Below are 20,076 nucleotides of genomic sequence, written 5' to 3' on the forward strand. Positions count from 1 at the left end.
AATTTCAAAAAAATATAAAATTTGGTCTCCAAGTGCAGTTTAATATACATTGAATATCTAATTGTTTGGATCGATTGTTTGAACTTTGAAAATCGGAGAACCAAACCTTTTGTTCCTGAGTCCAGGAACAAACGTTTGTATATTAGCCAGTCTCTCTCTCTCTATATATATATTCTTATAAAAGAATGTCTATTACCGTAATACAATTTCTATATTATGTTTAATATAAATTTTCAAAAATAGATGAGCCGGAGAGAAAATATAAAAGTTCCAGCTAGAGAAAGATATTTCTGACAAAAGTATTTCAATCTGAGATGCATATCATAATCTAAAAAATATTACAAATTCTAATTCACATCTTGACATCTCTCTCAAATGGAAATAAATCTGCTGTTATTCCAATGGAATCCGATTCCAACCATTCAATTTTGTTGAGGTTTGTGCATAAAAAAGTTTCTACATTGAGATTTGCACATAAAAAGCTTTGAATAATTGAGATCGGAATAACAGGGTCCTGATTATTTCCCTCTCAAATTGATAGTGGTGATGATACCAGCATCAATTTGTTCGGAAATCATGTTAACTGTACTAACCTGATAGGCATTGTCTCGTTCTTACAAAAAAAAAAAAAAAAATTATGTTAGCTGGTATGACATAAAAATCATTGGTGTTTGATCGTTGTTGATCAGATGTTCTGTAGCGAAATCATGTTAACTGTACTAACCTGATAGGCATTGTCTCGTTCTTACAAAAAAATAAAAATCATGTTAGCTGGTATGACATAAAAATCATTGGTGTTTGATCGTTGTTGATCAGATGTTCTGTAGCAGTGAAAATAAATATCTTATTCGCATGATGTCTATTGGATACAAAATCCTTTAATCATAATAAATTTCATTTGACCTGATCAAACATGCCTTTCAATTGACAGCAGCAGTTAATGCAGCATTGACTAGCTGTCTAGTTAGTGGTGTAACATCTATTCATGTTCTGTGGCATTGACAGCAGCAGTTAATGCGTGTATCTTTGATTGTTCGTGGAAGCCTCCTTAATTGTTAGCACGGAATATTAAAGAAGAGACCGAAATGTGGTTGAAGTGTTACAGAGGTTCAGATGTAGTGGGTTGAGAGAAATATTTGTTGTTTTATTATATTTTATCTCTTTTAAATTTTTTAGATTTCTGAGGTTGTAAACGAGGCTATTTTTATATTCCCGGTAGTCACTTACTTGGATATCAAAAAAAAAAATAATAAAGAAGAAGAAGAAGAAGAATAGCCTACATTCATAGAGAGTTAAGTTTTAATCTTTTATGAAAAATATCTGATGTAAATTTTAATAGCTTAACAATTTAATCTCTAATTCCAATACAATTCGGTTATAAGCGCATGACCTTATCGCTTAGTAATTTGGGTATCGAACCACAGAGAGGTATTGTAAGTACTGGTTTACCGGTTTTCAATAATCTAGACAAGCAAATATTGAGTAATTTTTAATAAACTGGATTCTAAAAATGTTGGATAAATTAACTAAATGCAGGATGAATTATAAACTAATGCAGACTAAATTTCAGAACCTCAACCTGAATTTCAGACATAATGCATGACGAATTATCTGAATGCAACTTAAATTAACATAATGCAGATTGAATTCCAGAAACAGTAAATGATGAGAAAAATCAAAGAAAATGAATATCTAGGGTTATGGTTTCACTATGATACTTTTAATTATGTATTTCTAATTATTTTTCTAATATTTTGGTTACAATTGTTGAGGGGGTGTTGTCCTAAAGTAAATGTTTATCCACTTTTGCGGCTTCGCACCGTATGTAGATTAAATAGGTCTCCTACGTTCGTGGCTTACCAGTTTTAATCTAAATCTATTAAGCTATTTGATAACTCATGTTTTTCCCCAAAAGCCTTTTGAATTACTTTCGTAGTTCTGAGTACTTAAGTTTGTTTATGTTGTTCAAGTAATTCGATTTCTCATTTCGGTCCATCACCAAATTTATCTAGTATTGTTTGCATAACTATCACTATTTTAAAAAGAAAAAATTTCTAGTGTGCCCATTCAAATCTTCAAAATAGCCAATTTTCCCATAAATATATCATAATATTCAATTTTCCTATATAAATTTACCTTTTTTTCTTCTATCCCCTTTTATTTATTTTATCTTTTATTTAATTATTTTACAAATTATATTGACTAATATATCCTTTCTTTCTATTCACTCCACCTCTGTCTTCCTTCCTCACTGTTAATTAAGCAACGCCTTTCATTGACTTCAAACTTCAAGTATACTGTAATAGGCGGAGCTACCCAGTATTGTCTGAAGCAAAGTCAGAGTGTCGTACTAATCAATTCGTGACACCGTCAGCTTATTATTTTCTCAGTCAATTGAATTATATTTTCCTGATGGCCAATACCGACATCAGTACCAGTACCGGTTTCCTGCTTTCCATTTCTTTCTTTTATTTGTATCTTTTTCAGTTTCAGTTAGAATTATTTAGGGATTATCAGCGTATACGTTTTTAAGTTAGCTATTTAATTTGATTGAGTCAGTATATATGGTGTATTCTCCATGACATAAGGTACTAAGTACCAGTTCATAATTTTTGGGATGGGTAACGTACCCTTGTTCAAGGCCAACAATTGAGGAGTTTTAAGTATTTGTCAATCATGCCACTGTGGTTTCAATTTTTAATGATTTTAACTATGAATGTTCTCATCTCACTGATCACTCTTATACTCTTATTCACTGATTTCAGAAAAAAGGATTATTATGTCTTAATCATGAAATTTAAGTTTCTGACAATGAGTATAAAAGAAATTCAAATAATAGATCAAAAAGTTCTTATATTATTGTGCATCAATAAAAACTGGATGAAATATGCGGATTAAACTAGTGTAAGTTTTGAATGTTATCAAAAAATTTATATCAAAATTTAATAAAATAATGAAAAAAGAGGGATGCATTGATCTGACATTCACTTTTTGGAGTTGTGTAAGTTCTGCTCATCAGCAAGCTTTGCTCTAGTGAGGAGCGAATATCAAAAATGTGAAAATGAAATTCAAGAAAAGAGGGATATAGTTATACATGAAATATATCAAACAATGCAACTTGCAACATAATCTGCCTTATTTACCTGACATTCTTTTGCCCTTCTCGCAATTTAATTCAAAGTTGGATTGCTCCAGTTTCTTTCCTTTTGTCTGATCCAATAGTCTACTCAATTTCTTAGCAGTAAACTCGTCCCTGCTTTAAGAAAGGCCCTGGACCTAGATAAGAAGACCTAGAATCTTTTTTTTATTGAGCAATCTTATTGACAGTAAGAAGAGCCTCTCTGATTGATTGAAATTTGCTTTGGTCATTTTATGGATTAATTCCAACCATGTTTTGATTAACCATCGATGATCAGATTTCAACCATCACAATGTTCGGAACTATCCAAAATCTCCATCTAAGATGTTTCATTTCGATAAACTCTTTTGGTATTCAAAATAAAATAGGATCCAATAACCAAATTCGGACCCGTTAGCCATGGCTAGAGTCCAAGCTCCGTCTTCTTCTGTTATTTCTTATTCAATTTAGTTAATGGAGGGGTATATTTGTCAATTCATTTATTAAAATAATTAAATAAAAAGTTAAATAACTAGAAGGGTATAGAAGAAAGAAATATAAGTTTATATGGAGAAATTGGCTATTATGGTGTTTCAATGGGGAAATTGGCTATTTTGAAAGTTTGAATGGGCACACCGGAAATTTTTCCTTTTAAAAAGTACTTCTAATATAATTTTTTCATTTCGGTCTCAATTTATTATTAGTGGATGTCACACCCCGCAGCCACGGGTCGTAACAGTCCCCCGTCGTAAGCATACAATGCCGTGTATGCTTACAAGGCAATTAACAATTCAGACCAAACAACAAGTAATATAAAACAAGTTTATAAATATATAATCAGAGTACACAGTCTGGACATAAAATAGTACAACAAAAGTATCACATCCGGATACCAACCATGAGGCCTACCCTAAATCTACACAACAAAACATATCTAGGGTCATGAAGTGGTAAGCTACTAAGGCCTACTACTCTCGTACCTCTCCGGAATCAGTCGCACCAGTACCTGTAAAGTAACCTGAAGGGTGGGGGTGAGAATAAAATTCTCAGTGCGAATTTACCACAGTTTAGACTATTGGACTTGCAATCAGACTCTATATTCAAAAATGAAACCCAAACCATAACAGTTCAAACAGATATATATTCATAAATAACAGAATGCCAATGCTCGACAACAATTAATCAAACTGAATCACAGTTTACGGAATTTCCAAGATGAATTTCAAACACAATATATATTTTGGCTTAACTCGACTCATTAGGGCTTGTAGCAATTACAGATGTTCTTCCGAGCTGGACCCTTTATCAAACCCTCGTCTGTCGGGTTACTGACACCTACAAACGCTCCACCGAGCTGGACCCTTTATCAGACACCCATCTGTAATCGCTTGACTTAACAGTTATTAAGGTCTGGTTCAAGTCACATGAAAAAAATTCTCTTTAGAATCGTTTCCAATATTCGCAATATTCAATTGACCGTCCAAATGCATTAACACGTAGGAGAATGCCACCGAGCCACAAACGTTACACACTAGTCACCCACGATTCCAATTCACACTTCGTAACATAATCACCCTCCCTCGTCCCAACCGGTACTGGGAAACATTGAGGGCCGTTCACCTAAGGCCATTAGGATCCTAGGAATCAAAGTCAGCATACAGCCCGACTTGGCAAATTCATTGGATCCAAGTGCTTAACTTCGTAAATCCATTCGCATACATATCAAATCAAATCGTGGTGACTTTCAATCAAATCATATCATAATAGATCGACACAACCTACAACCATACTAGCATGCAAATCACTCAAGTCACATCAATTCGAGTTTAATTTGATTGGGCTATGCAAATGCTTTACACAATTCAATGATGCAATCAATGATATTCAACATGACAAACGAATACACAGTTTAATTCCTGAAAATAAAGTATCAAACAAGTCCAAGAATCCCGCACCTGGTTACGACGAGCGTGTTGGGGTTTCGAGGTGCTGTAACCAAAAACCCGTTTAGGCTTAAGGTGCGGAATGACCATAGAACAAAAATTTCTATGGCCAACTTAAGCTCAGGATTAAACTGGGTATGTCAGGAAACTTTCCAAGGCGGTCCACCTTCAGTATTCCTTTGGCATCAAAACCCAATTTAATCCTTTTACAGATCTACTCCATGATTGATTTCTAAAACTTTAATCTACTTACAAATTAAATAGATTAATATAACATATTTATACCTTGTTTCCAAATCACAGTTGGAATGCAGACCGAGCGAGTAGAGCCTCACCAGGGAAGGAATCGACTCGGAACGGAGCATCAGACGTCTGATGCCTCTATCGGTTATCCACCAGGACTAACCGGAGAGCGGTTTATTTCTTCTGCCAGAAATACCGTAAACTGCGGAATTCTGCAAAAATACTATTCACGGGGAAAAGATGAAAACCCGTAAACACGAATTTTCGGTTGCTCAGTTTCATCAATATGCAAAACTGACATACCGCGAAATTCGGTAAAACACTATTCATCGATCCCGTAAATATACTCCACAACAACCCGCAAGATTATACGTCAACTACGTATAACTTTCTTTTCTCAACCGAAACACTATTTGGGAGAGAAACCGAGAAAGAGAGAAAATACCGATTCGATTCTGCACGAAACGATACAAGTGAATTAGCAAATTTTCTCTCTACCCCTCCACCCCTATTTATAGTGTTTAGGGTCGGTTGCAAAAGACCAAAATGCCCTCCAAGTTCGGCCTATTTACAAGGTATACCATTGACACCTCATCTTTTATATGTGAAATGACCAAAATACCCCTTCCACACCTTTCCACACTCTTCTCCATGTTTCTACACATGCAAGGTGGCATAGGTGTGAAATGACCATTTTTCCCTTGTGGATAGGATTGATGACATGTCATCTGGATAGGATCAATGACATGTCATGCGGATAAGGATGAATCTGAAAAGACCCGAATGCCCTCGGCCCGAACACAAATAATATTCGTATAATTATTCTGAACAATTATATATATATATTTTTCTTGCGGTTTGTTGTTTCGGTAATTTATACAACGTGTCGTGCACATTTATAAATTAACCGGTTAACTTTTATACAACGTGTCACACACGTTTATAAATTAACCAATGTTTTTGCTTGTTATTTTTACATAACATTTATAATTTAATTATAACACGTATAATTAATTATAACCATCTTACTATTGATCATAACCAATTTATAATCAATCACAATAAGATTCTCCAATTAACTCCTATATGGTGTGACCCAATAGGATCTGTGTTATGTTGGTAAATAGAGTTTAAAACTGTTTTAACTTCTATAATCATGGGTGGCATATGGCAACACATCATGACCATCCAATTACACAGATGATGTTGTACTGTACAATATCACGATCCAGTAAACAATTTACTTGTGTCTGTTCTTCTGTCTCATAGCTATCAGATTAGTTTCAAGGTAGATGTGTGTCATCCTTGCTAACTGAATCTTTTCTTGATCTTGAGCAGATTATCAAATATAATTACTCTTGTAATTATACCGCTAGCAGATAATCTTACTCTATCAAGGGGCCCAGTGATGCTATAGCTCGTATAGAGATACGAGGGACAAATAGTATTTTCGGTAAACTATCACTTCCTCAGCTAAGCTATACATATGGAAATGCCACCGTTATGACTGCTTTTTACGGACAGCGGTAGATAACAATCACACATACATATTTCTCAGTGGGAACGATAAATACCTCATACTGTAGAACCTGACACTGAATGAAAACATAAATGACACGAACACAATTCTATTTAATGTTTCATTCGGGGTCTGTCAAATACCATGTTCCTAGAACATGTATCTATGTGATTAAAATGACATCTCGTGTCAGGTGGTTTGTAAAACTTAACCATATTTTAATCCACATACTAACCTTATAGCGGTAATTAGTGTTCCTGCTAATTACCTTGGTCAGTGACCTTTTAAGAGTATATATCATCTATATTATGGAGTTTCACAATTTCAGTCATGAACTCGAAATGATCCATAAATTCAATAATACTCAAGGCAACAAAATGATATATAAATAAACATTCAATTCATGAACAAAGCTTTATGATAAATTATCGTATTATTGACTTCTAGATTATTATAAACTAACAGAGCGTATCGCTTAGTTAAGGATCGGGTGTCTCGAATTGCCTCGCAACGTCTTGCTCGACCGAGCCTACACCTATATTACACGTATACTAGGTTTAACCGTGGTTCATGATCGAGGCATTCACTCGAGTTATATTAGGGCTCATATATTCCTTAACCAATTCCTTTATTCCTTACTTCTTACTTAAAACCTTTAAAATTCACACACTTTACTTCGGGGTCCTTTAAACCCTACACAATTCCAATTAAGTAACCATTCATTCACCGTTGCACTACTTTGGTTCTTGGGACGATTCGATTTACCGATTGGTTAAACCCTAATTTGGTCAGATCTCAAATCAGCAGTTAAATGTTCTAGAAATTCAAGATCAAGGGGTAACCCTACAGATTACAAGTCTAATCGGTTGGATTAAACAAATCAATTCACGATTATGCCCAGTTTCAATTTTGGCACGAAACCCTAGAAATCAAAATCCACAAATCGGAAGAAATCGGGAAAAAGATTGACAAATAAATAAGCAAGGAGTGTAGAGGAACTAATCCTCGAGCAATTCAAACACAAATCTCGAGTTTAAAACGAAAATATGAGAAATCGAGAAAATTCGAGGTTTCGAAAGAGAGAATAAGAGAAAAGAATACCGAATCAGAGAGTTAGGAGAGATTCACGGGCGCTTACTCGGTTCCAGTTCCAATTCCTCACAACAATTGGGGGTTTGAGAGGGACGAGAAACTCTCTCGCTCTTTTTCTTCTCTCTTGGCAAAATTTCACTCAAATATGTGAAAGGAATGAGGTGGAAGAGAGAGAGAATAAAGGATTTATGCAATTAAACCCTCAGATCATCCAGTGCGGGTCACCCATCCGCATTGGATCTGAGTGCGGACGCACTCAACACTCGGCTGAGCCTTCCAGCGCCTTCCAGAGGAAAAGAACAGGTGTCGGTGCGGGTCCTCCACCCGCACTCACCATCAGTGCGGACGCACTCCATACTTAGTCAAATTTTCACGAAAACGGTACTGAACAAGGGAAATGTCTGAGCGTAATGCGGACGCACTCAATTTCAGTGCGGGTCAGTCACCCGCACTCAGTACTTAGACGGATTTTGGAAAGAAATTCAATCAACACAGAAGAATACTCCAATGCGGACGCACTCAGTAGTTAGTCCCATTCTGGAAAATTCAGTCAATACAGAATTTCTCAGTGCGGACGCACTGAGAAGAAATGCAGAAAACAACTCAAGGAAAACAGAATCCAGTGCGGGTCAGTCACCCGCACTCACCACCAGTGCAGAAGCACTGGACCTATAAAGGTTTAGAACTTCGAAATTCGAACGCGGTTTCGATTCATACTTAATTTACTCATTTAGAGGAACCTTAATTAAGGTTTAAACTTCCATTTTATTAGTAAATTTTCGATTCTTGCTTTTAAATCATGAAATATTAATTGTTAAAGTTTCGTAACGTAACAGCGGATCCCTTAATAAAATAAGAAATAACTAAACAAATCATTCAAACATTCATAAACAATTCAACATCACAACCACAAATAAATTCAAACAACTAAATTAACATAATAAAAGTATCAAGTTACTCCCATATCCCTAGATAAAATGTTTAGCCAAGAATACTTTCAATACAAGCATAAGTCATATTTGATTTCATTAAAATCAGAAAAATAAAAGAAAAAGAGAAGAATAAAAAAGATTGCTAAAACTGAATTCGAAGAGTCGGATTGTAGCTTTCTTCTTTTCCTTCAGTTTACTGATACCTCGCATATTTAGCCTATATTTTACTTGATTTCGTACCAAATTCACGTTCTAAATTGTCAAAATCATGTGCATTTCATTGATATATCCTTAGAATTTGGTACTGCTGAGAGTTTGTTTGTTTTCTGCAGGATTGGAGCAAAATACACGAAGAAACGGTGTTTTTGGACTCCCTGGTATGACCCTTACCAGGCTTGGTACGGGTCGTACCAGACTTAGCCGATCCAGCTCTTTCCCATCTTGTACGGCCTAGCCGTACCACCTTGGTACGGGCCGTACATAGATGCCGCCTGACAGAATTCAAATCTTGGCAGAGGCTATTTAAAGCGAGGGATCTCTCCATTTTGGAGGATTCCATTCCATTCCAGATTGAGAGCTCAGAGAAAGAGAGAAAGAGAGCAAAGGAGCAAGGAGAGAAGAAGAAGGAAGAGGAAGAGGCGAAAATCGACGGATCAACTCCTTCTCCACTCCCGATCTTCGATCTAGTTCTATCATGCCTCTCTTTATCTCTTTATTTGTATTTCTGGACAGATCTATGACTTGTGAGTAGTTGATCATTGTTTCTAGGGTTTGTAGATGGATTTTCTTGATTTGTGTTGCTTTTCTTGATTTGGATCTTGTATGAACTCTTTTGATTGTATTGATTGTGTATTTGCTTGTCTTGATTGCTTTGTCTTGCTGTGATTGCATGTGGTGTGCCTATAGTGGTAGATCAACCCTAACAAGGTCATGTGACCATTGCCTTCTCTCAACCAAACCAATCCCTTTAGGTAGACTTGTTCGAATTGAAGCCGAAAGGTTGAATTCTCCCCTAATTGACAGATTAGAGGATACCTTAGATCTCCAACCAATCAACTAGAGGATCTGGACCAAAACACGAGAGTTCAGGTTTAGAAACCCTAGAAGGTGAAGAATTGACTCCCAAACCTAGATCTTGAACCAACAAACGAGAGTTGAGGTTTAGGAAGCTTAGGTATGGTCAATTGAACATTTCTCAAGAGTTTAATACGAGGTACCAGCAAGAAATGCATCAACTCGAACTTGTAAGCTATGTTCTGGTAAATCAGTACGGGTCTTACAAGAGTGGTGCGGCCTACCCGTACCAAGCCCCACACGGCTTGGTCGGACCAGGTTGGTGCGGCCTAGCCGTACCAACTTGGTAAGACCCGTACCACTAGAGGCAAATCAGAGATGAAGTCTGAAACCCTTGAAACATCTTTTATCCTAAATCAAAACACAGTTTATACATTTCCTTGCACAGTCACTATTCTATTGCATTGTTTGATTGCTTGAATTGATTCTTTAAGAAAATTAAATACCAAAACTCCTTCTTTCTCACTTCTAGTCTTTAGTCAAGATAAGTAGATTCTAGACAAGGAAACCGTCCCTGTGGATCGATACCCGATTATACTCCTCGATAAGGTTGTGCACTTGCAACCCTAATCGGAAGGTGTAACCGCGGTTTTAAAAGGTACGCTCCCAAGCGTACCGAAACTTGTGTTGCGCTTTCACGCGAACATTTACCTTTGGCCGAATTCAATATTCAAAGTGTCCAAAATAAAATATGAAATGCTAAAGTTAAGATGCCCAAGTTTTTGTCCAGAGTCGAAATATATTCCCTCGCTAAAATCCAAAATTTTGGTAATAAATTAAAGGGAAAATTATTTTTATGCCACTCCAAAACTTGAAAATTATGAAATTACCACCTCAAAACTTAAAATTAGTTATTTGTCACTCTAAAATCACTAAAATTATAAAATTGCAACAATTATACATTTAATACACATATTAGATTAAAATTATTCTGAAAATTATTATATAAAAGATGTATTTTGATATTTCCAAAATTACCCTTCATTTGAAGGGATAAAATTAGAAAATTGAGAACTCCAGTCCAACAGCCCCTTCATGGCTTCATCCCCTTCGCCTCTCTCTCTCATTCCTCCGCCAGATTGGAGAACCTCCACTCTCTCCCGGCCGTCCCATCTCCGACGAAGGTGCAGGTTCTCTCTCTCCTTTCTCTTCCTTTTCTTTCCTTTTTCCCTCTCTCTCTCTCTCTTTGTGCGTTGCTCACCAGTGCAACAAAGCACCTTGAAAGGCTTTTAAAGCATCTTAGCCGTATGAATTTTTTCTCCCAAAAGTTAGTACTTTTCTTGAACTACACCATTTCCATCAGCAGTGGTACTGGTACAGTACCTGTCTGTTGTAGTCGGTACTGGTACAGTACCTGTTTTGTAGTGGGTACTGGTACAAATACTAAAACCTAATATAATAGCATAGGGTGTCTTGTAATTTTCAGTTGGTGCAAATACAAAATTGGGTCAAATAATGGAAAATTCAAATAATTTCTGTCACTATGGGTAATCATATAATTGTGCAATTTCAAAATCAGTTGTTTGAGACAGTAAGGCAGTAGTTATTTTGTGATAGGTATCTTCTCCAATTTGATATTTATTTACATAAACACATATAGGCCTCTGAACTATCGAATCTTACCAATTATGCTATAAAAATAGCCCAAAGGTAGAACCTTTGGAATCTATGTCGATAATAATCAAAGAAATGCATCAATCAAAACCGTAGTAAAAAAATAAAGGGAAAATTAGAAAAAGGCAGACTCAATTTGACTCCAATTAGAGATCTCCATCAAAAAAAGGCAAAATAGGAAATAATATTCAAATTCAAAGGGTTTCAAAAACCAGACTCAATTTGTACAAATTTGTAAGAGAGTCTGACTTAATGCCATTGAGAACTGCATGTTTCGGAGATCAATAGTCTTTTATTTTGGAACTCATCAGACTTTCTTTGTATTTCTGAGAAAATTTGTTTTTGTGATATGGTTTAGGTTTTTTAGCTTTTTTAATGAGAATTGATGAATTTTGTAAAGAGAATATGGTGTCTTGTAGCTTAATATCTAACCCTTCTTAATTTTGTTTGCGTAGGCAAAATGATTAGCCAAAATGAATTGTTTTGAAATGGCAATAGAAGAAGAAGAAGAAGATATTTTAGGGTGTAAATTGTAAAGGTCGTTGTTTTGGTGATATTTTGAAAGCTGAAATTAGATTGATTGTATCATCTAAACTAATTATGAAATCTTTGATAAGAATCAAAGTAATTTGTTGAGGGTATCTTGAGAATTGGTACTTGTAATTTGTAAAAACTTTTGATGTCATAGAAGAATTTTTTTATTTGCAGAATTAATAATTGTTTTGAAATGTATTCTTTTGATGTTGATTAAAGAAATTAACATTCTAATCATGTATAAACTATAAACTAATCAATCCTTTACTAATTACAATTACATATGCATCAATCATTACTGTACCAAGCATTGCTGTAGTTTTACAATTATTTATGTCGCAATCAAATCTAACATTGTGCCAATGAAAAGACTAAAAACTTTAAACCACAAACTAAAGAAAATGGAAAATTACAACAAACTAACTACACAAGGATCTTCACTTCTCTCTAACTAACAAAATTTTCAACCACAGAAGTGCATCCTGCACCACTACCTCCCCAAAACCCATACTGGTATCTCCTTTTCTTAAAAAATTGTCCGGTTTCTTTGTTTCCATAAATTCCAGCATGTTGTCGCAAAAATACTGCTCCATTGATTCTTCCTCATACCCTTGTTACTCGCATTTTTGAGGGATATCATCTATGTTTGTTGAATCGTATCCCCTCTCTGCATCAACTGCACTCCTAACATCGCAGACATTTTGTTCCACACTCTGAGCTTAGACAAATCAAAAAAAGAAATCTAATAACAATCCTCATATCTAAAGCTTGGAGTGGTTAAACTCTTCCATGTTTGTACCAGTACCGACTACAAAACAGGTACTGTACCAGTACCGACTATAACAGACAGGTACTGTACCAGTACCACTGCTGATGGAAATGGTGTAGTTCAAGAAAAGTACTAACTTTTGGGAGAAAAAAATTCATACGGCCAAGATGCTTTAAAAGCCTTTCAAGGTGCTTTGTTGCACTGGTGAGCAACGCACAAAAAGAGAGAGAGAGAGAGGGAAAAAGGAAAGAAAAAGGGAGAGAAAGGAGAGAGAAAACCTGCACCTTCGTCGGAGATGGGGCGGGCGGGAGAGAGTGGAGGTTCTCCAATCTGGCGGAGGAATGAGAGAAAGAGAGGCGAAGGGGATGAAGGGGCTGTTGGACTGGAGTTCTCAATTTTCTAATTTTATCCCTTCATTTGAAGGATAATTTTGAAAATATCAAAATACATCTTTTATACAATAATTTTCAGAATAATTTTTATCTAATATGTGTATTAAATGTATAATTGTGGCAATTTCATAATTTTAGTGATTTTAGAGTGGCAAATAACTAAGTTTTCAAGTTTTGGAGTGGCATAAAAATAATTTTCCCTAAATTAAATGGGCCGAATCAACTAGCAATGCAATTCAATCAAAATGCAGTTTCAATTGGAAACAAATATGCGCCAGGTGAATGCCTTAGTTGACTAGCCCAATAAAATGTCTTACTTGAATTTGGTAAGAATTGATGCGGCCATAAATTACGAAATCTCTTAATTAGTTGAATTCAAAGATTTATCTCCTCTTATTTCTCTATTCGGCTTGATATTTTTGATCTTCTGTGCACATGAAAATCGTACGGTTTCGTGCTCCAATTCTGCAATAATTAACAGCTTGCACAGTATCTTGTGTCTCAACTAACATTAATTAAAATTAAATAAAATGATAAATAAAATGTAACAAAATATGACAATTAAAATAAATTTTGAGATCAACTATGTATCAAATAATGTATCAAATTATGGTTCATCAATATCTCAATATAGTTGAAAATTGGATCCTTATGATTCGCTCTGAATTGTCCTAAACATCACGATGGTTGCTTTCAAATATCAAGTTATTATCAATATGGAACTTAACTGACAAATTACTTCTCACATTTTTAAGAATGCACGACCCATGTAGTTTGATATCCTTAAACCCTTTATTCAAACTTGGACAGTAAGTCAGTAAGTCTAACAAAACCATGACATTATCTTTATTGTGCACTATAAAACCAAATCACAAACTAACAAACATCAAAATCATGGCATTATCTATATTGTGAACCTTAAAATCAAATCACAAACTCTCAACCATTAAAAATGCCAAAATATATATCCGATCACTAAATCACCAAATTTGAATTATAAGCCGCCGAAAGGTGAAATCGTCACAATTGTCCAAAACACCGCTTTGATAACAATTCCCAATTCTATTAACCTAGACACCAAATAAACAAATCTCCAACTCACCAAATTATCGCAAATTGGAACTACCTGAAGATAAAATATCCTTGCCAAAATGCATATAGACCGGATCTTCGATCAAAATTGGACGATAGGAATAAAGAATTTAGATCTTTTTTTTGGTCAGAAAGGCAATGCTTATAAATAGAGAACTATTGTATTAGATCAACTTGATGAATCTGTTGTAAAATTTGCGAAATTTGTTTCTCTAAACTCAGGCTTTGCCGTTACTATATCTTTCAGCTTTCAATAAAATTTGTTTGATTTGTGTTTTACTGCTTGATTGATCTAATGAAGGGTAAGAGCACGACAAGATCATCTATTACTTGTTCAAAATGCAGTATACGCCACGGTCTGAGTTCAAGCTCAGGGAATGTTTCTTGTAGAGCCTCTCTTTAAATATAAAATCCACAAAAGACACCACCAATTCATATGCTATAATTTTAGTGATATAGCAACAACAACAACCAAGCCTTTAGTACGAAACAGTGATACATATATAAAAGGGAGAAATTTGCCTTCAACCCTTTTTGTTTACATTGTTTGCAAAAGAACCATACTTCATTTGGATATAAAAATTAAGCTACCTTTGAAAATTAAAAATTTGCAAGAAGCACCATACTCTATCTTAGGTACACTTTAGTAACTTCAACAAAACTTTCAATTATTTTAGTATGTAACAAGTTTTACAAACAATCTATGAATCTGTACCACAGTATCAGTGTATGTCATAAGTTTGACAGTGGCAAATTGCCATGGGCCAGAAACTCATGCACCATCCCATTCACCTCTATCATACTTCCTCCTCTTTCTTTCCTCACACCTTTCTCTCTCATCTTTAATCTAGTGTTAATAGAATCACCAAATTCTTGACCATTGGCAAAAATATTTGATAAGATAGCATGCCCACCACTATCTCGTGCATCCAATTCCATGATCTTTTTTGCTGCGCGATTTGCCAACTCTATGTTCTCATGCATCTTACAAGCAGAGAGCAATGCACCCCCTATTGCCACGTCAGGCTTCATGGGCATTTTGGTAATTAACTCCTCGGCCTCTGTTAAAAACCCTGCTCGACCTAATGCATCAACCATGCAACCGTAGTGTTGGATCTCTGGTTCAATGCCGTAGTGCTGAGACATCAGATAGAAGTAATTTTTTGCTTCATTAACCCTACCAGAATGACCACATGCCATTAAGATACCAACAAATGTGACATTCTCTGGTTTTAATCCTGAATTTTGTAGCATGGAAAACAAATCAGTTGCTTCATGGTAACGGCCGTGAATAGCCAATCCCAAAATCATACCATGTTGACAAAGCTTTCTTAGGAATTTCATCAAACACCTCAAGAGCATTCTTCAATTCTCAACATTTACAATACATGTTGATTTTTCCTCAAAAAAAAACAATACATGTCGATAATTGCTGTGGCCATGAGGGGGTTAATTTTAATGCGCTATGGAATTTTCAGAGTTGGAAATATATTGGGGGATCTTGAGCCTAATAGTTTCACTATATTAATAATTATAGAAATTAAATAATTCTTTGAGGGTACATGAGAAATTAAACCTATAACAAGCCTGACGGGTTTTTATAAAAGATTGTACTATTGTAGTTCTCTACTTCTCTCTTGAAATAATAACGAGCCTAACGGGTTTTTATTTAAAAAGAAAAAAAAAAATTGACCATCTAAATCAATCTTTCCAAATATATCTTAAATCTGAATTGCTTGCCATTGATTGTACGAACTATTGGCACTTAGCAGTTATTATAGAAACTTGAGTTGAATTTGAAGAATTTTTTTTGTTTGTTTGTTTAGGTTTTTGGAAAACGACAGTGTACTGTCTATTTCATTTGAAACCCAAAAAACTATAACAAGCCTTACATTAAAAGAAACCAATTACTAAAGGCCCAATTGAAATATTAAGGCCTCAGGCTCTCAGCACACTTTTGCATCCTCGGCCTATTCCAAAGGGGAGAGGGGGGTGTCCGATGGGCATCGGACCAAATCCTGTTCGATGGGTTTTTGGAACCGTCGGATCTACTTTAGGATTCGTGTATACGGATTTTAAAACAGACGTGAAATTGCGGGCACGAATCTAAAGCAAATCCGACGGTTCTAACAGCCCATCGAACAGGATTTGGTCCGATGCCCATCGGAAACCCCCCTCTCCCATTCCAAAGACCACAACATATCTTCTCACATAATAATTTGTTCATGTACCGTAGCCTCACCCTTTCCGTTGACTCCACAATAGTTGGTGTTGGGTCAACACACGGCATAAACTCTATAGTATTGTGTAGGGAAAGAAACTCAACTAAGGAAATGAGTCTGACAATGGATACGCTCTTTACAAAACTAGAAGAGGCCTCGCAAGCTGGAGATGTCAATTCATTAAAAGAGCTACTCAAGAAAGATAAGCACCTGCTTGACAAGGTAATTGGGGTTACATTAGTTGAAGTGAGAGATAACCCCCTACATATTGCAGCAATGCTTGGTCATGCTGATTTTGTTCGCGAGGTTATCCATCACAAACCCGAGCTTGCCAAGGAGCTCAACGGCCAGGGTTTATCACCTCTGCATTTGGCTGCTGCCCACGGTCATGTCACTGTAGTTAAGGAGTTGTTGAAGGTAATATGATCAGTTGTTTTTGTTGTTTCTCACTTCTATTATATATATATATATTTGCCTTTTGGGTAAACATATTGACAGAGCTAGCTTGAATTCATTCAATTATTTTCTCTATTAATGGACGCCGCATGAACCCAAAATAGCATTGTTGATATCTTTACCCCAACTTTTTGATGGGAAATTAATGTTTTAGGAATGACCGGTGCCAGATTAATATATATATATATAATTATATATATGTACACACACATACACACATATACATATATACACATATACATAATACATACATACATATATGCCTACACTACATATATGTATACATACATACATATACGTTATTTTAAAATGCCCTACAATAGCTTTGCTCGTAAATATATACCATTTTGTTGTCAGCAAATTAATTAAAAATTCAAGATCGATTTTACGGTTTCCAAAATATATATACGCTTGTAATTTAATGTTTATTTTTCTCTGCAGGCTGACTTGGACCTTTGTTTAATAAGGGAGAAACAGGAAGGCTTATTACCACTTGATATTGCTGTTAAAAACGGAAGGACAGTAATTATCAAAGAGTTAGTGGAAGCCTGTGAGATGATACGAGCAGCTGGGGGAAAGACTGCAGCTGAAGTGTTGTCTGAATCAGAACCAGTTGTCAGGGACTCTAATTCACGTGACAGTTCTAACCCAAGAGTGCGACAACATAGCACCACAAATGACATAGAAAAAGCATTGCCAGAGGTGGAAAAGGAAACAGAGTACGATCCGCAAATTCTATTGTTGGTGTCAACGTTGGTGGCGACTGTCACCTTCACAGCAGCAATATTAAATCCTCCAGGAGCTTTTAATTCTAAGGGTCAACCAACCCTTGGCGATTCTTTAAAAAGATTCAAAATATGTAACGTGTTGGCGTTTATTTCATCTGTTAGTGTTATGATGCTTTTCTTATGTGTGGTCCCTCGGAAGAAAAAAATTGTGATGAAATTCTTGGAGATGGTGATCTGGGTTGCTACCTTCTTTATGGTTATGGCATTTTATTATGGCATGCTTGCACTCTATGATGATAAATCTGATGATCAACACGTCCTACTGCTAAGCTTGATCAGGGCATGCGTCATTCTCTTCATGCTTGGTATCTCCTGGGTTGTAGTTCGGTTTCTGATTTTCTTGCTGAAGAAAAGTGGGTTATGGGAGCCATTTCAACGGCTTTTTGGTTCGTTAAAGAGACGATTCTTGAAGTGGCAACAACTTATTGAAGAATCAAATTGTTGGAAGTGGTTCAAGAGGGTAATTTGCATTGTATTGATCCTTGTTGTACTGGTGTTCTATTGCTTTCTATTATGGGTTATAATAGTGGTATTGTATGATTTGAAAAAAGATCTTGATTTGAAAAGTTAGTGATTTTAAATGTCTACTAACAATTTTATTGATATAAAATGTATTTACAATAAGTCAAATGACCCTCATTTATAGATCTAAACTTCTTTATTCTCATGAAACAATCTAAACTACTCTAATTCCCCATGTTTGGTTGTGGCCTAAAGCTAAGGAGGCCTAAATTGATTATTCCAACTTAGGTTGATCTAAATTATTCATGTTTGGTTGAGGCCTAAAGTTAAATCATAACTTAAACTATTCTTTGTTTGGTTAGAATTGGTGGAGGATGAAAGCCTAAATTGGTTAATTATTTATAATAAGATATTAATTATATAATATTAATATATTAATAATAACTGTAATATATTATATATTATTATAAAATTTATTTAATATATTAATAATATAAAATATTAATAATATAAAATATTAATTTTAAATTAATAATAATTATTAATAAAAAGATACTAATTATATAATCTTATTAAAATAATTATCAAATATATTAACAATATAAAATATTAATTATATAATTATATATTAATAATAAGATACTAATTATATAATATTAATATATCAATAACAACTATAATATATCATAATATTATTATAATGATTTACTATATTAACAATATTAATTATTAATTATATAATTATAAATTAATAATGATTAATAATAAGATACTAATTATATAATATTAATATATTAATAACAACTTTAATATATTGTAATATTATTATAATAATTATTGAATATATTAACAATATAACATATTAATAATAATTATGGATACGAAAATATTAATTATATAATATTATTATAATAATTATTTAATATATTAACAATATAGGATATTAATTATGTAATTATATATTAATAATAAGATACTAATTATATAATATTAATATATTAATAATAACTATAAAATATTATAATATTATTATAATAATAATTTAATATATTAACAATATAACACATTAATTATATAGTTATATATCATTAATAAGATACTAATTACACAATATTAATATATTAATAATAACTATAATATATTACAATATTATATAATAATTATTTAATATATTAACAATATAACATAATAATTATATAATTATTTATTAATAATAATTAATAATAAAATGATATTAATTATATAATATTATTATAATTATTATTTAATATATTAACAATATAAGATATTAATTATATAATTATATACTAATAATAATAATTAATAATAATATACTAATTATATACAAATAAAATATTATTATAATCATTCAAGTTAGGCCACGAGGTGGAATAAAAATTAAATCACCATGTGAGGTGGTTTAATTTAGGTTGGCCTAAAGATTGGTTTATGCCATCTTATTCTGGCTCGATTAAGGCACGTTTGGTGGAATAACGAGGCCTAAACTCCTTATTCCACCCTTTAGGCCACAACCAAACATGGTGATTATACTTATCTACATTACCCTTAAACACTCTATTATCTCCTTCTCTATCTCTCTCCATGACCGGTAACGCTTTCGTCCAATAGCCGTCGCACTCCAACGGCTAGATCTGCTCATCGCCATGCATTATATCTGATCTTCATAAAAATGAAAAAAAAAATTCATTGTTGATTCCAATTGTCACACTTCATGTTTTGTGATCGTTATCAACATTCTCTATATATATGATATTTGATTCCATTAAAAATTTTTCTGATTCCGCTCATGAGATATCGGTTTTGGT

At 34.1% G+C, this 20,076-nt stretch overlaps 1 protein-coding gene, 2 long non-coding RNA genes and 1 pseudogene across 4 annotated transcripts; 2 read left to right on the forward strand and 2 right to left on the reverse strand.

Annotated features, from left to right (window-relative positions):
* Window positions 1-10,924: 10,924 nt before the first annotated feature.
* LOC144574522 (uncharacterized) lies at window positions 10,925-12,245 on the forward strand. Its single transcript, XR_013518247.1, has 2 exons — window positions 10,925-11,051; window positions 11,991-12,245. It is a non-coding gene; the product is annotated as an uncharacterized LOC144574522 (long non-coding RNA).
* A 63-nt stretch (window positions 12,246-12,308) lies between these two features.
* Window positions 12,309-13,215, reverse strand: LOC144575101 (uncharacterized). Of its 2 annotated transcripts, none has more exons than XR_013518356.1 (2): window positions 13,123-13,215; window positions 12,309-12,782 (listed from the first exon to the last, which is right to left on the reverse strand). It is a non-coding gene; the product is annotated as an uncharacterized LOC144575101 (long non-coding RNA). The 2 variants fall into 2 exon arrangements; XR_013518355.1 differs by having other exon boundaries at window positions 13,117-13,204.
* A 1,839-nt stretch (window positions 13,216-15,054) lies between these two features.
* LOC144575185 (pentatricopeptide repeat-containing protein At5g48910 pseudogene) lies at window positions 15,055-15,633 on the reverse strand (annotated as a pseudogene).
* Window positions 15,634-16,634: 1,001 nt separating this feature from the next.
* On the forward strand, window positions 16,635-18,374 carry LOC144574524 (uncharacterized). Its single transcript, XM_078324483.1, has 2 exons — window positions 16,635-16,961; window positions 17,442-18,374. Exons 1-2 carry the CDS (start codon window positions 16,656-16,658, stop codon window positions 18,357-18,359), a joined length of 1,224 nt encoding a protein of 407 aa, XP_078180609.1. The 5' UTR covers window positions 16,635-16,655; the 3' UTR covers window positions 18,360-18,374.
* Window positions 18,375-20,076: the final 1,702 nt, after the last annotated feature.

The sequence above is a fragment of the Carex rostrata genome, chromosome 23 (genome assembly GCF_964058835.1).
Source record: "Carex rostrata chromosome 23, lpCarRost1.2, whole genome shotgun sequence".
In the NCBI taxonomy this organism is placed as follows: Eukaryota; Viridiplantae; Streptophyta; class Magnoliopsida; order Poales; family Cyperaceae; genus Carex; species Carex rostrata.

What these genes read in the sequence shown, in the direction of transcription:
- LOC144574524 (XM_078324483.1), top strand. Translation starts at nt 16,656, where the DNA reads ATGAGTCTGACAATGGATACGCTCTTTACAAAACTAGAAGAGGCCTCG. An exon ending in TAGTTAAGGAGTTGTTGAAG is followed by an intron (nt 16,962 to 17,441) that starts GTAATATGATCA and finishes TTTTCTCTGCAG; the next exon opens with GCTGACTTGGACCTTTGTTT.